The 16,558-nt window shown below is 39.4% G+C and overlaps 1 protein-coding gene across 9 annotated transcripts in view; it reads left to right on the top strand.

The window, feature by feature from the left end:
- TJP1 (tight junction protein 1) overlaps positions 1–16,558 on the top strand; it is a 308,887-nt gene that overhangs the window by 277,444 nt on the left and 14,885 nt on the right. For all 9 annotated transcript variants that reach the window (XM_075069579.1, XM_032779736.2, XM_032779749.2 and 6 more), the window contains one exon: positions 13,741–13,913. In XM_075069579.1, coding sequence (XP_074925680.1) covers positions 13,741–13,913 — 173 coding nt within the window. The remainder of the gene's footprint in view (positions 1–13,740; positions 13,914–16,558) is intronic.

Raw genomic sequence — 16,558 nt, 5'->3', positions numbered from 1 at the left:
GACGAAGTGGGTATTCACCCATGAAAGCTCACGCTCCAAAACGTCTGTTAGTCTATAAGGTGCCACAGGAGTCTCTGCTGCTTTTACAGACCAGATAAAGATTATCGAAGATGATACGGCCCGGGACGGTGTAGGTCTGGTCTGAATGGACCACGTCCGCCAGCATGGACCGCAGCCGCAGTGAGGTGGCCTTTGCCATGACCTTATATTCTGCACTGAGGAGTGAGATGGGAAGCCAATTCTGGAGATCACGGAGGTCTCCCTTCTTCAGCAGTAAGGCGAGCACTGCTTGCCTGCACGACAGAGGGAGGACCCCGCTCTTCAAAGACTCGGCCCAGACGGTGGCAAAGTCCAGGCTGAGGACGTCCCAGAACACACGCTAGAACTCCATGGTCAGCCTGTCCATGCCCGGAGATTTATTGGTGGGCATGCGACGGAGGGCTTCCGAGAACTCGGCCAGAGTGAGAGGCAGCTCCCGCTGGTCTCAGTCGCCCGTGCTGACTGCTGGGAGTCCATCCCAAAGCATTCCGGAGGCATTGGCGCCTGTTGGATCTGGGGAGAAAAGGCCAGTGTAGAAGGCCCTGGCCCTCTTGCGCATCTTCACTGGATCCATGAGGGGGTGCCATCCACTGCCAAAAGGCAGAGGATGTCCTTTTTTGCCCCCTTCTTCTCCAGGGTGTAGAAGCAGCGGGAGCTGCAATCCATCTCCTGCAGAATCAAAGCAAGTTCGATATAACACAGTTTCATCTATAATGCAGTAAGATTTTTTTGGCTCCCGAGATCAGCGTTATATCGAGGTAGAGGTGTATATATTGAGAGAGAAATGAGTATACATTCTTATGTGGCTTTGCAGTATCAATGAACAAGTACTGTGGTTTCTCATCTGTACACTTTCGTTCTGCTATCATAGATGCTTGCATTCAAACTAACTAAGGTTAGTGTCTGTTCCTTTTGAAAAAATCACATTTATCAGACAGAAAATGGTGAAATCTGAGAGGATGAACATTCTGACTTGTAAGAGAGAGATGCAAACAACTTACTGTAAACAAAATAAACGCTTTACATGAGAATAGTAATGGCTGAGCAAAGTCAGACCTGGCTGGGCTGTAAGATTTCATCAGAATTTGAGACATGACACGCTCTGGAGATGAGGGACTAGATTGTTGGTGCTGTTTGCAAATAGGCAATTCTATCATAAACTTATGTCTTATTGATCTCAGTTAAGTTGTCAGGTTCAAGACAGTTCAGAGCAGAGAGAAATTTAGAGACTGGATCTTTTTCTAAAAACTTTCGCAGTGAGCTCTTGGGGGTATTCCTGATGTCACTGTAGAAAAGCAGGTGGTGGGTAAATGAGGTAGGAATAGATAATATAGGAGGGAAATTCTAGTTGAAAAAAAAAATTAAACATTTTTAAAGACAAAAGTGATCCTCCACTTTGGATTAATTGATCTACATTAACTATTGTAGTTAAACTGTCACTGCAGTACAGTAAGGGGCATTTCACTAGGCAGGTATTTCACTGTTCTTTGTCCACTGTCTCTAACTGAGCTACTATAAAAGGGCAGCAACTAGATGATACTAGAACTGCTTGGTGGTATTAACAGGGAGAGGGCTAATGTGTGCATAAAACCACAACGTAATGGTGGTCATTGATTGTATTACGGACGAGAAAAGGGGGAAAATACTATAACACATAACAGCATCATGATGGGTCAAATTTTTCAAAAGTACTTAGGAACTGAAGTCCCATTGGCTTTCAGTGGGCTTTAGGAGCTTTTCAAATACATGATTTAGTCTCCTAAGTCAAGCAGGCATTTTTTAAAACTTTGTCCATTATCCTAAACTCCATTAGCATGGGGATTGTATTAGTAAATTTAATTTGTTAAACTCACCAGAGTTAATTATTAAAGTTTCAACAACAATGATGTGATTATGGGAAGGAGGAGGCATTTTCATCTCTTCTCTTCAAATTTCTGATTGGGGAAGATAGCTTTTGGGCTGAAATTTCTATGGTGCTAACCAAGAAGAGAGAGTAGCTTTTCAGTATATGATCTTCATGTATTCTATTCAGATTTTGTAAGGGGACCTACTAGAGCAGGGATAGGCAACCTATAGCACGCATGTCAAAGGTGGCACACAAGCTGATTTTCAGTGGCACTCACACTGCCCGGGTCCTGGCCACCAGACCAGGGAGCTCTGCATTTTAATTTAATTTTAAATGAAGTTTCTTAAACATTTTAAAAACCTTATTACTTCACATACAATAATTTAGTTATATATTATAGACTTACAGAAAGAGACCTTCTAAACCTGTTAAAATGTACTACTGGCATGCGAAACCTTAAATTAGAGTGACTAAATGAAGACTCGGCAAACCACTTCTGAAAGGTTGCCAACCCCTGTACGCAAGCGTTCCGTTCCAAAACGCCTCATGTAAGTCGAATTTTGCATAAGTCGGGAACATATACCTGACAATCACGCCCCCCGCCCCCCCCAACAACAACAACAACAAAAAGCTCACAGAACTTTTTCCATAAGTGCAGATTTCTGTAAGTCGGGTTTGCGTAACTCGGGGAGCGTCTGTATGTAACATTTAAAATAAACCTCTGAAGCTGCTGGAGAGGGAAGGCCTTCTGAGGACATCTTAAAGGTAGAGCCACCTAAGAGATCTGACATGAATGCACCGTGTAGAGTTCTTGGAACATGCAGTAACAGAGTTAAATGCAACAGCACTTTGGGTTTGGTTTTGCATATTAAAATCATGATCTCTGTTTATCCCAATATCCAGTTATTTTTGCTAATGTTTTATAGTATTTGGCTTTTCTTACTCACCAATAGCAAGAAAGTGACTTAAAGATTTTTTGCACAAATCTCATATAGTATATAGATGATTAGTCACTGATAGATAAGAAATTGCTAATTAAACAAGTAATGGAGAGGTGTTGTTAAAGAAACTCCGAGCCTAGAATTAGTGTCTGCTCCTCCGCCCCTCTCAGTTTATATTTGCCTCATAAAGGCACCTAGCACATCTAGATACCTGCTGCATGAAATGTCTGTTTTTGTAAATTTCTTGGCAACTTGCCTTGAATAACCACATAGGAGCTCTGATCCTACAGAGAGGCTCCTACTTAGCTTTATGCAGTGTGAGTTGCCCCACTGACTGTTTGCTATTAAACATTTGTATAAGTCTTTGTAGGGCCATAATATTAACATAATTTTAATATTTAGAAAGGAGCAGTGCATTTTGGTCAGATACAACACAGTTGTTTATGACAAGCCAAAGTTAATACTTATGTGAATCTTCACACAGAAGACTCATTTAATTATAAATTTTTAATGCCATAACTCAGCACTTGTCTTATTGATGGTTTCTGTGGTTAGAAGAAACATACATTTTGGCATCTGGGCTTACAATTTCACTGTACATCGGTGTAATGCAAAGCGGACAGACTCCATTAATTTAAAATATTATTCATCCATTGACTGACACATTTTGTATTAATATTTTATGTACATTTTCCTGCCCCTAACAAATTTAGATAGCTGTTTTGGAAACAAAATAGTCTAGTAAAGTAAGTAATAAAATCTGTCTACTTGGTAACAATAAATTCTATACTGTAAGCAAACTAATCTATTTAGCAGTTTGAATGGTTTAGTGTTCCTTATAAGAAACGTCAAGTTGTAACTTTACATTTGAAAGAATCTCATGTTACAGGTCCAGCACTGAGAAATGTATGTGTACAAATGTTTTTATTCATCATATTTATGTCCACCAATCAGGCGTTCTTCATGGGGGAATCATGCCAAAAAGTCCATTTTAGAAAATATGTGGCACCAGTGAAGCTCCTTTGTAAGGGTAATGTCACATTTGTGTCTTCTAGTTGTCAGCAGTTGTAGTACATGGAATAGTTTTGTCTCTTCCCTCTTCTCCTTTGCTTTATAGGCCTATTGCTTAGGGGAGAGTATTCTCAATTATAGACATTAGAGCAAAACTCTCCTTATATGCAGTCTGGCCTTTCATTTAGAGGTTGATTGTAAAAGATTGCCTGTTTTGAACTGTTAGGTTTAGGTGATGTGTTTGGAGGTATTGTTTTACTCAGTCTAGTCTTGCTGTTCTCTTTTTCTTTCTCCCATAAGTTTTCTTTCAGAATTATTCTGGTTGCCCTGTAGTTAAGTGGTTATATTAGACCTTGCAAATTTAAAAAGTTCATTAGTGCTCTTTATGAAACACTGCTGGCTGTTTCTGGTCAGCTTCATCACTATTCCTGAGCAATGGACATGATTTGGCCACCTCTTCACTTGACGTTAAACTGTGTTCAGCACTAGGTCATTTGCATCTGTTGCTAACTTCTTTATCAGCAGCTGACAAATTACAGTCTTGTCCACATAAGATAAATAACATTTGAAAACTGTCTTTGTGTTGGGTTTACATTTTAGGATAAAATCATGGTCTTCTCTACACTGGGAAAACTTCTTAAAAATATTCCTCCTGTTTTGTAGTATGAAAAAAGAGGCTTTATTTTAACAACTTGAACAAATTAGATTTGTCACTGAAGTAGAAAATGAGTAATATCCATTTTTATGCCCTGTTTTACCACAGAGAGGAAGGGATGTTTATTGAAAAGTGGTTGGAGTCATAGTCTAGCAGCCAGAGCCATCACTCTGTGGTGATGCTCTGCAGCAGGTTTTGGAACCTATGAGAATTTTTTGCTAAATTTTTCCCAGTATAGACACAGCGTATGAGTTTGATCCTTTCATTGGCTCTGGTATCGCAAGTAGCTTAATTGAAGTCAATGTAATTGGTGTAAAAATGGTGTAAGTTAGTTGAGAACAAAGCCTTAACCTTGGTTGCATTGTGGGTGTTCTTAGACTATAAATGGGGGGTAAAAATATCTATACAATTTGACATAAAACCTGATGAAAGTAAAAATTCTTCTTTGAGTTCTGGATATTCCACATGTGGGTACACACGTGCTTCATGTTTCTGAGAGAGGATATTTCTAGCAAGCAGTGTCTGTTGGTCTGCGCCTGTGCAGTTGCTATCCTCATGCTCTGTACTGAGAGCATAAGGGTCAGTGCAGACCAACAGTTCTCCAGGTCCTCCTCACCACTGCATGGCCTGAGTCAGAATCCTCGGTGTCCAAAGGTTCTAAATAGCCGCCTTATCTATAAACATACACTGAAAATAGGTTAGTGTTTTTAATGGATTTTTTCTAGTTGTTATAATGAGCATAGGATAGTTTCTTCCCTACCTCAGGGACCCTACCTTCCTCTCTTCCCCAATCAGGAGAAAACTATGCCCAGACTTCTGGAGTTTAAGTGACTTCTGCCACTGTACCTTCTCCATCAGTGGCTAATATCACCACTGCTTTGGGGAGGCTCATATCGCCACCACATGCAGTATCTGACGCTCCCTCCATCCCGAAACACATGAGGGATGGGAGTCCCATCTGAGGAAGTATCTCTTGGATAGGGCCCTATCAAATTCATGGCTATGAAAAATGCATCACAGACCATGAAAGCTGGTCTCTCTCCCTGTGAAATCTAGTCTTTTGTGTGCTTTTTGCCCAATACTATACTGATTTCACAGGGAAGACCAGAGTTTCTCAAATTGGGGTCCTGACCCAAAAGGGAGTTGTGGGGGGTCACAATGCTCCATGGATCAGATGAGGAAAGGAGGAGTCACACCCTGGGCATCAGGCGGGTGCTAGCTTTCTACATAGATAGAATGAAGCTGTTACGTAAGTCAAAGCAGCTGTTCATGGCAGATAGGATGAAAGGTCACCCTATGTCCATGCAGAGCTGGCAAAGGTATCCTCACCGGCAACTGTAACAGCTCACTCAACTGGAGCACAGGTGCTATCGGCAACCTTCTTGGCACAGGTGCTGATCCAAGAAATCTGTCAAGCCATGGTCGTTGGTCCAAACATTCCCATTGCATTATACCCTGATCCAGCAAGCTCAAGAGGACGCTGGCTTCAGCAGAGCAATGCTACAATCTGCAAGGCTGTGAACTCAGAGCCCACCTCCAAAGATTCTGCTTGAGAGTCACCTTGTGAGTCACCTACAATGGAATCGACGTGAGCAAGCACTACATAAGAACGGTCCTACTGGGTCAGACCAAAGGTCCATCTAGCTCAGTATCCTGACAGTGGCCAGTTGCCCCAGAGAGAACGAACAGAACAGATAATCATCAAGTGATCCATCCCCTTTTGCTCATTCCCAGCTTCTGGCAAACAGAGGCTAGGAATACCATTCCTGCCCATTCTGGCTAATAGCCATTGATGGACCTATCCTCCATGAATTTATCTAGCTCTTTTTTTTTAACTCTGTTATGGTCTTGACCTTCACCAACATCCTCTGGCAAAGAGTTCCACAGGTTGACTGTGCGTTGTGTGAAGAAATACTTACTTTTTATTTTTTTTTAAATCTGCTGCCTATTAAATTTCACTAAAAGAAGAAAAAAGTTACCCACTTTTTAGTAACTTTTGTTCTTCAACCTCTGTTGCTCATATCCATTCCATTACCTGCTCTCCTGCCCCTCTGTCAGAGTTGTCAGCAAGAAGGAACTGAGAGGGCAGCCTAATATACCAGCGCATGAATGCGGCACTCAAGGGGGCAACACAGCCGGCCCTATGGATACCGTTAAGGTGAAAATCTCTGATGACCACAACATGGGTGCGTGCGCACACCTACAATGGAATGGACGTGACCAAAACATCTCAAAGAACAACAGTTACAAAAAGGTGGGTAACCATTTTCTTCTGGTTTCTGGATGTCTTGTGAATATCAGTATGTCCTCCAAACAGCATATGTCCCTTACTGCATCTGTTAACTTGGGAGAGAACTGCAATATCAAACATCCCAACCTGACTCTCTTCTCTTCACAGTGTCTGAATGAGCATCAGACTTACTGTTCATATTCAGAAGCCATTCAATCTATTATCAATCAAAGCAGAAAAGACTATCAGAAAATGCTATCTAGTTTAATGGAGGTGTTTGTCTGGATGCAACAGAACCAGTTATCTCCAGCATCAGTAGATATCCCAACTATTTCAGATTATCCCCTGTCCCTGAAGATGTCAGGGATTCCTATTAGCTACCTACCAGCAATCAGTGCCTTCCATCCTCCAGTAGAAGGCCATTCTGTTTTTACTCACCCAACAACAGTGGTGCCACAATGGGATCTCAATCTTATACTGTCACTACTTGTCAACCACACTTAGAACCATTGACCATGTGTCCAATGTCCCATCTTTCCATTAAGGTCACCTTCCTAGTCGCCATCACATCAGCTAGACAGGTGAGTGAATTAGGAGCTCTTATGGCTGACCAACCATAGATCATATTTCATAGATTCTAGGGCTGGAAGAGACCTCGAGAGTCATTGAGTCCAGTCCCCTGCCCTCATGGCAGGACCAAATACTGTCTAGACCGTCCCTGATAGACATTTGTCTAATCTACTCTTAAATATCTCCAGCAATGGAGATTCCACAACTTCCCTAGACAGTTTATTCCAGTGTTTAACCACTCTAACAGTTAAGAACTTTTTCCTAATGTCCAACCTAAACCTCCCTTGCTGCAGTTTAAGCCCATTGCTTCTTGTTCTATCCTTAGAGGCTAAGATGAACAAGTTTTCTCCCTCCTCCTTTTGACATCCTTTTAGATACCTGAAAACTGCTATCATGTCCCCTCCGAGTCTTCTCTTTTCCAAACTAAACAAACCCAATTCTTTCAGCCTTCCTTCATAGGTCATGTTCTCGAGACCTTTAATCATTCTTGTTGCTCTTCTCTGTACCCTTTCCAATTTCTCCACGTCTTTCTTCAAATGCGGTGCCCAGAACTGGACACAATACTCCAGCTGAGGCCCAAAGAATGACTTCTTGTGTCTTAATTCAAACACACTGTTATGCATCCGAATCTGTTGCTTTTTTTTTTTTTTTGCGCAACAGCATCACACTGTTGACTCATATGTCTTGTGGTCATCTAACCCAGATCCTTTTGCGTACTCCTTCCTAGACAGTCTCTTCATTCTGTATGTGTGAACTGATTTTGTTCTTCTAAGTGGAGCACTTGCATTGTCTTTAATTGAACTTCATCCGTTTACTAGACCATTTCTCAAACTTTCAGATCAATTTGAATATAACCGCTGTTCCTCCAAAGCAGTTGCAATCCCTCTCAGTTTATCATCTGCAAACTTAATTCAGCGTACTTTCTATGCAATTCTAAGTCATTAATGAAGATGTTGAACAGTAGCTGCGTCCAAAACAGACCCCTGCGGAAATCCAATTGTTATACTTTCCAGCAGGATTGGGAACCATTAATACTACTCTCTGAGTATGGTTATCACCATTATGAACCCACCTTAATAGTAGCCCAATCTAAGTTGTGATTGCTAGTTATTGATAAGAATATCATGCAAGATCGTATCAACTGCTACTCAGTCTAGGTATACCACATCCCACCGTTCTCCCTTATCCAAAGACTCGTTATTTTCAAGAAGCTGTCAGATTGGTTTGATGTGGATTTGTTCTTACAAATCTATGCTGCTATTCCCTATCACCTTACCACCTTACAAGTGTTTGCAGATGATTCCTTTAATTACTTGCTCCATTATCTTCTCTGGCACAGAAGTTAAACTAACTGGTCTGTAGTTTCCTAGGTTGTTTTTATTCCCGTTTTATAGATGGGCACATATTTGCCCTTTCCAGTCTTTCGGAATAATCTCCCATTCTCCAGAGATACAGCTAGAGGCTCAGATATCTCTTATTGTCCTTGGTTTCTGGATGCATTTCATCAGCTAGTGAATTGCAAGCATCTACTTTATCTTAAGTGATTTTTAACTTGTTTTTTTTATTTTATCTTCTAAAATCTACTCCTCATTACATTCACTGTGTTGGCATTCCTTCAGACTTTGGTGAAGACCGGAAACAAAGAAGTCATTAAGCATCTCTGCCTTCAAGCTTCCTTTACGTGTTTCTCCCCTCCATGAGCAGTAGGCCTAATCTGTCTTTAGCCTCCTCTTGCCTTTAATTAATTGGATAAAAAGTCGTCTTGTTCTTTATTGCCATAGCTAGTTTCCGCTCATTTGGGCCTTTCTTTCTTCTTTGGTTTGCCATTCTTTGTTGGCCTGTATTATCCTTTGGTATTTTGTCCTTATCCATTTTCCTATGACTTTTTATTTATTGTAGATCATGCAGTCTCATGGTTAAGCAATCGTTGGTATTTTGCCACATTTCTTTTTCCTACCTAGCGAGAATAGCTTGCTTTTGGGCCCGTTTAATATGTGTTTTGAATCTGCCCTTAATCTTCTTCAGCACTGCCAACTCTCCTCAGTTGTTTTTCCCCTCAGTCTTGATTCCCATGGGACCTTACCTATCAGCTCTCTGAGCTTACCAAAATCTGTCTTCCTGAAATCCATTGTCTCTATTTTGCTGTACTCCTTTCTACACTTCCTTAGAGTTGTGAACTCTGATTTCATGATCACTTTCACCCAAGCTGCCTTCTACTTTGAAATTCTCAACGAGTTCCTCCCTATTTGTTAAAATCAAATCTAGAACAGCTCTCCCTGCCCCCTGTAGCTTTTTCAACCTTCTGAAATAAAAAGTTGTCTGCAATGCAGTCCAAGAACTTACTGGATAGTCTGTGCCCTGCTGTTATTTTTCCAACATATATCTTGGGCTTTGGATGATTTTGTTGTTTAAAAAAAGCCTCATCCACCTTTTCCACCTGGTTAGGTGGCCTATAGTAGACTCCTAGCTTGACATTACCCTTGTTTTTTTACCCCCTTTTAGCCTAACCCAGAGACTCTCAACACTAAGGTCTCCTATGTCCATCTCCACCTCAGTCCAAGTGTGTACATTATTAATATATAAGGCAACTCCTCCTCCCTTTTTACCCCTGTCTATCCTTCCTGAGCAAGCTATACTCATCCATACCAACATTCCAATCGTGTATTATCCCACCAAGTTTCGGCAATGCCAACAATGTCATAGTTTGTGTTTGTTTATTAGCACTTCCAGTTCTTCCTGTTTTGTTACCCATACTTCTTGCATTTGTATACAGGCATCTAAGATACTGATTTGATCTTGCCTCCCAGTTTTTCCCTGACCATCCTTTCTCTCTGCCATTATAGCCCATGCTCCCTCCTATTTCCGACCCATCTACCAGGTCTCCATGTTCTCCACTTTCCCCCTGACTCAGCTCTAAATTTCTTCTCCTGGGAAGGGGGGAAGCTGATATCTGTCTAGTCCCCCAGGAACTGGCTTGAGCGGGAAGGTACGTGATGGGGTATGCAAATCCCACACTGAACCAGCAAGGGTTTCCAGACTGTCATGGTACTCTCAGCCTCACTGCACTACACCTGCACTTGCTGTGAGATACCAAGTGGGCAGTTAAAAAGGGAAGAGGACAGCTCAGTCTGGGCTAAGCAGAGAGGAGAACAGACCATTGCTTTCTGAGGAAAGGACCAGCCCAGAACCTCTGCAGAGACTACTGACTGCCAGAGCCCTGTAGAGGAAGGTAGGCCTGGCACAAGACTGTTGGGTCTTTGTTTCATGAAACTATTTGGTTTGCTCCATAAAGACTACTGGTCTCTCTTTGCGGCCTAGTACAGGCAGAGAAAGCCTAATGAGACTATTGTAGGCATCCCCTGCTCAGAAACATGTTGGGAGCTGGCACTATAGACTTTTGCACCCAATTTGAGTTTGCCCTGTCGTTTGTCTTGGACCCCGAACAGCATGGTCCCATGGTGGCAGAAACAGGCCTGTAGTGGTAACTCCTCTTGTTGTGGGATGAGTACTGTATATGGTTGGAGATTTTTTTGTTCAAAATTAACATGTCTGGAAGTTAACACTATAAATCCAAACTGCCCTTTTACAATACTGACATACTGAAATCTTAAAATGAGGATTATTTAATTTTGGCAGTCACAGGCCTTGTTTACTAGCTGTGAGAGTGGCTATCCCAGTCCATTCTCCTCACAGCATCTTTCAGAGTTAGGATTGCTAGTGTCCTGCTTTTACATTTCATCCTGCCTATATCGGAATGGGCAAGGAAGAGTAGCTCTCTTCTTGAAGCAGAACTGAGTGATCTTTCCTCTCCATCGAGCTTTTGTTTTAGATCCCAAATGGAGCAGTATTCTGGGGTTCAAATTGAGGGGAACCACAGAATGCACATGGGATCTCATCCATTTTTTCAGGAAGAGCCAATGTCTTAATTTTCTAGAATGTTTTCTACTCATTATTCAGTTGTGTATTACCCATTGATCCCAGTGGCTTCGCAATGAGTTACTATTTGTTCTTCAGTATGTTGGTTATTCTTTGACAGTTTCTTTCTGTCAGTGGGAAAAGACTTGTCTTATTACCAGCAGTCTGTAGAGCACCTAACATAATGGGGCCTTGATTCTTGCTTGAAGCTTCTACCTGCTACTGTAATAGGAAGTAAATATAAAACTTGTTCATTTAAAACAAAGCTACATTTTTGTGGAATGCTCTTCCTTCCAAGGAGATCCTGTTTTCAGATGCAGTCTACATTTTGAACTGGCTAAGTTTGTGGATTAGTGTGTGTTGTTTTTGTTTTTTTTGTCTACCGAATAGTATTACATCTTTACTAGGTTAACTTTTTTTAATCTTGTAGGAGAATACTTGTGGATGCCATTGTGTTGGACTGTAGTCCTACAAGCTGAATGAGTTCAATCAGTTATCAACTACATAGCTAGTAATTGCCTTAAAATAAGTGACCAAAAGTAAATGAGAGCCACTCATAGATGAGGGGACATCAAAGGACTTTTTAGTTAAAGGCTAGTTTTCATCTTTGCATCTGATTTATGTGGCTTAGAAAGAGAACACTGTTTGCATAGCCTCGGTATTTTTTTAAATATGACCATAAGTGATTTTTTGGACAATGTTTAAATTACTACATAGAGAGAAAAGAGGTCCATTCTCACTGAAATTCATGCATATTAACATTAAGTAGAGTTGTATATATGTTGGAAGGAATATTCCCAAATTTTAATTGAAAGTGGAGGTAGTAATATTTTTCAGTTTATTGCATAAATCTTACTGCTATCTCAGTGATAAAACGATATTGAACTTTTAGAACAATATACCTGCAGAATATCTGGATAATAAATCTTCAAGTAGTGTCCCTGTGGATACTTCACTTCAGGTTTTTTACTTCCCAATTGTAGTTCCCAGCTCCCCAAGAAGGGATCACAATAGTAAAGGTCACTTACAACACAAACCATCGTGTGTGTGTGTGTGTGCATTTCATCTTTCTTCTCTCAGTAGGCAGAATTAAAATGTCACACAGTTATTTGGGAGAGTAACTATAGGACATGGTAATGCTGACCAGAAACCGTTTTTTAATGTGTGGACACTGATACTGGAGAGCTGAGAGTTTCTCTAGGAATAAGATTGAACTCTTCACTATAAAAACTTTCGCAGCTAGTCATCTGCAGTGCAATACTAACTACAGCATATGTGTATTAAATAGCCCCAGAATGCGATAAGCATGATTTGTACCTACAGTATATCAAATTCAGAATACTAAAATTCCTATTCACAGTCAAGTAGAATGAGAGTCTGAAATTCTTTCATTGCCTTCTAATAGTGTTGTTCAAGATATAATGAAGGTTTCTATTTCAGTCTGACCTGAACTTAACTACTGAGACTGGACACTTTGAGGCCTCACTTGCCTGTAATTCATGGACAAAAGTTTCATATTAAGCATAGCATACGATCACTGTACATATACAGTAAGGTCTTGTGTCAGAATGCTAGCTGACTAACTTTTATTCTGTCTCTTTGTACAATGTCTTGTCATGCGAACAGTTCTAGAACTAACATAAAGTATGAAGAAATAATGTGCTTAAGCTAGAATGACCATTTTTCTTTAATTCTTCTATTGCTGTTTGCTTTGCCATCACCTAGATTTCTTGGCTCTTACACTAGCTATGACTACTTGAAAAGGAACATCAAGTGGTAAGATTGCCGTTGATGTGAGGATGTTTTAAGCTGTCCTCTCACTGTTACATTTCTCACAGGCATTATGTGCACCTAAAATTTTAAACACAATGATTTTGAAAGTAAGTTTAAGTTAAGATAGCCAAAAACTATAGGTATTTTTGAAAATTGGCCATTTCCTGAAAATCATGTATGAGAAATATTTGACATTTAAGTTTAAATGGCCTGCTTATTTAACTAGCTAAAATTTATGCACATAAAGCTAGTGAAGCTTAAGCTGATTGCGTTTATAATTAAGATGGCATTGTTGAAATATCGGGTGTATTTAGAAGAGTTCTGACAGAAATCAGTCTTTCTGTTGAACATCCAATTTATGCTTTTTTTTAAAACTAGATAATTTAAAATTACTGTTTTTAATTCATACCTAAATAATAGCACAGTTCCTCAATTGAAAGACCACCCAAACAAAATTGAAAATGAAGGATTTAGAACGGAACATTACAAAAATACACCCAAAATGTCATCTGCCTTTTGTTTGCCATCTTTTCGTTTGTGTTACTAATCTTTTTAAAGATTCAGTGTTGTCTTGAAATCTCTTGTGCTTATAAATGAATGTTTTGTACTTAGGACTGGATTTTATACAGAAACAGTTAATGTTCATAGGAAGAGATGAAAATTAGGTATTATAGAAGAAGAAATAATGGTGAATTCAGGAACTGAAAACTTTTTTAAAATTAGACAAGTCAGCCTATTGTTTTTCTTTTATTTCCAACAGGGGGAAGCCTACTGATGCAGACCCCACAGATAGACCTGGTGGTGAAAAGCGCTATGAGCCAGTTCCTCAAGTTACTCCTCCTCCCCCACCTCCAGTACAGTATACTCAACCTCAGTCGATTAATAACCCTGTCGTACTTCTTCAGGCACATCCCAAGTCTTCACTTTCTGAGGGTATGAAATCTGAAAGTTGGCACGTCTAATAGAAAGAAGTGTTGAATTTACAGGAGTGTTCTATTTGCCTAGTTTCCTATTCTCCAGTACAGACTTAAGTTACTGCACAAACTTTTTAAAATTGAACTACTCAGTTCTTGCGCACACAGTTTCTGTCACTATGATAATTTCTACCCAAGTTTAAGTAAAAATTGTAAATTAGTTGGGGAATTAGAACCAATAGGTTCGGATAAAGGTGTTGATTAAAGATGCAGACATTTCAATTAATGGGGAATCTTACTTAGACCACTTACACTTAAAGATACAAAAATCTCTATTTGTTAGGGACTTGGATGTATAATTTAGTACAGTGGCTCTCAACCTTTCCAGACTACTGTATCCTTTTCAGGATTCTGATTGGTCGTGCATACCCCAGGTTTCACCTCACTTAAAAACTACTTGCTTACAAAATCAGACATAAGATTATAAAAGTATCACAGCACACTATTAGTGAAAAATTGCTTACTTTCTCATTTTTACCATATACAGTAAATCAATTTGAATATAAATATTGTACCTACATTTCAGTGTATAGTATACAGAGCAATATAAGCAAGTCATTATATGAAATTTTAGTTTGTACTGAGCTCACTAGTGCTTTTTATGTAGCCTGTTGGTAAACTAGGCAAATATGTAGGCGAGTTGATGTACTCTATGGAAGATCTCTGCATACACCCAGGGATACACATACCCCTGGTTGAGAACCACTGACAATACACTAATAATGGGACTTTAACTAGTTGAAATCAGGACCAATCAGCTAATGCTATACTTTGACAATTTGGTGACTCTACTGAGTTCTATGAAAAAATTTGATGGTAGCTGAGCCTCTTTCGGGAAAGTGTCCATATCGCAACAACTATTATATTGTAGTTGATTCCATGTTAACAGTCTCAACAGAGATAAAGCAGATTAGTCTTCCTACTTCAATTTTTTCTTTTTCTTCTTTATAGGCAGTCTCCCAGCTGCTCCTCACCCCTACACCTCTTTGAGCCTGATGTGTGCTCTCTCTCAAGTCTGCGAAAATAGAGAATTTTCTACTTCGTTTAGGCAGCCTTAACAAAGAATGTCCTCTCTTTTAGCTCAAGCTTATGGTGATGTTTCAGTGTAGCTTGTCTGTTGTTTGATTCCAGCCACTTCAGCTACTTGTGGCTCTGTTTTACTCCATTTCATAAAAAGGTTAGAGCAAATTTGTGCTGTGTAAATTAGGCATACGTTTTATGGAAAGCCATGTATGTACAATTTGTACATGTGCTAATACAGGTAACAAAAGTGTAGGTGACATATCACTATGAAGTATACTAGTGTTAGAATTATTATTTGAGATGATTAACCACTAAACACTAATTTAACCATAAATTCCTTTATTAAACCCAAAGGCCAAATGGCACTTGCTCTAAACCTGCCTAAAAAGCCTAAGTAAAGCAATTTACTACATTCAAACAGTAACAAAACACTTTTATAAGCATTTGATCAAGATCCTTACAAACTGGTTAAACCCAGGGATTCTTAAACATGAATTGGTTGGCTCAAGTGTGGTCAGGCAAGTATTAGCAATTAACCTTTTAATAATTTACTTGTTTATACTCTTTAACAAACGAGAGAGATGATATTGCCAGTTACTGACTTCAGCTAAAAGCCAATTTGAGACAAGTTTACCCTTATTTCCAGTCTTAATCCAGATAGGCTTTCGGAGGAAAGTAAATCTTTTCTTCCCCTCCTCCTTGCTGCCTAACAGTATTTTCCATTGCACCTGGGTTCACATAGGCTTTAACACTGGTGTGTGGGTTTGGAAAGGGTCATGTTGGCTCATTTTAAGACAGATAATCTTTAAAACCATCTACAATTATCCCTATCGGTCAGAGGCCTTCTTTTTAGAAACTTTCGCTTCTCTCATAAGTTACTCTTTGAATCAGACATTCTCCCTACTGTATTCCTTCTGACCTTTATATCTTACTATTTTCAAGGCTTTCTTTCTACTTGCTAGTCAGGGCCTTCCTTTACAACACACACACATATTTTCTTACGTAAACGTAAGCTAACTCTAATTCTTAAATTTCGTATTTATCCTACAACTAGGAAGCTAGCAAGGCTAACATCTAAGAAGTACATACCTAAATGTAACACACTTTTTATAGAAGACCAAAACTATGCTACAAGTCCTACATTTATTGAAAACTATAAATTCCTATGCCATGACTGTGTAGGACCAGAAATGGGCAGTAAGCCTTTATATTTCTAAAAAATATAATTTTAATAATGTTTCTCTTAAACAGTAGCTTAATTTCAGTGCTGTTCTGAAACCCCTAATGCTAACTTTGTGAGTAACATACAATCACATCCTACTAAATCTACTGCAAATTAGGGCTGTCAAGCGATGAAAAAAAACTAATCACAATTCATAGTACTGTTAAACAATAATAGAATACCATTTATTTAAGTATTTTTGGATGTTTTCTACATTTTCAAATATATTGATTTAAATTACAACACAATACAAAGTGTGCAGTATTTGCACTGTAAAAAACAAAAGAAATAGTATATTTCAGTTCACCTAATACAAGCACTGTAGTGCAATCTCTTTATCATGAAAGTTGAACTTACAA

Source organism: Chelonoidis abingdonii, chromosome 9, assembly GCF_003597395.2.
Source record: "Chelonoidis abingdonii isolate Lonesome George chromosome 9, CheloAbing_2.0, whole genome shotgun sequence".
In the NCBI taxonomy this organism is placed as follows: Eukaryota; Metazoa; Chordata; order Testudines; family Testudinidae; genus Chelonoidis; species Chelonoidis abingdonii.
This window is presented reverse-complemented; position numbering and strand designations above follow the sequence as displayed.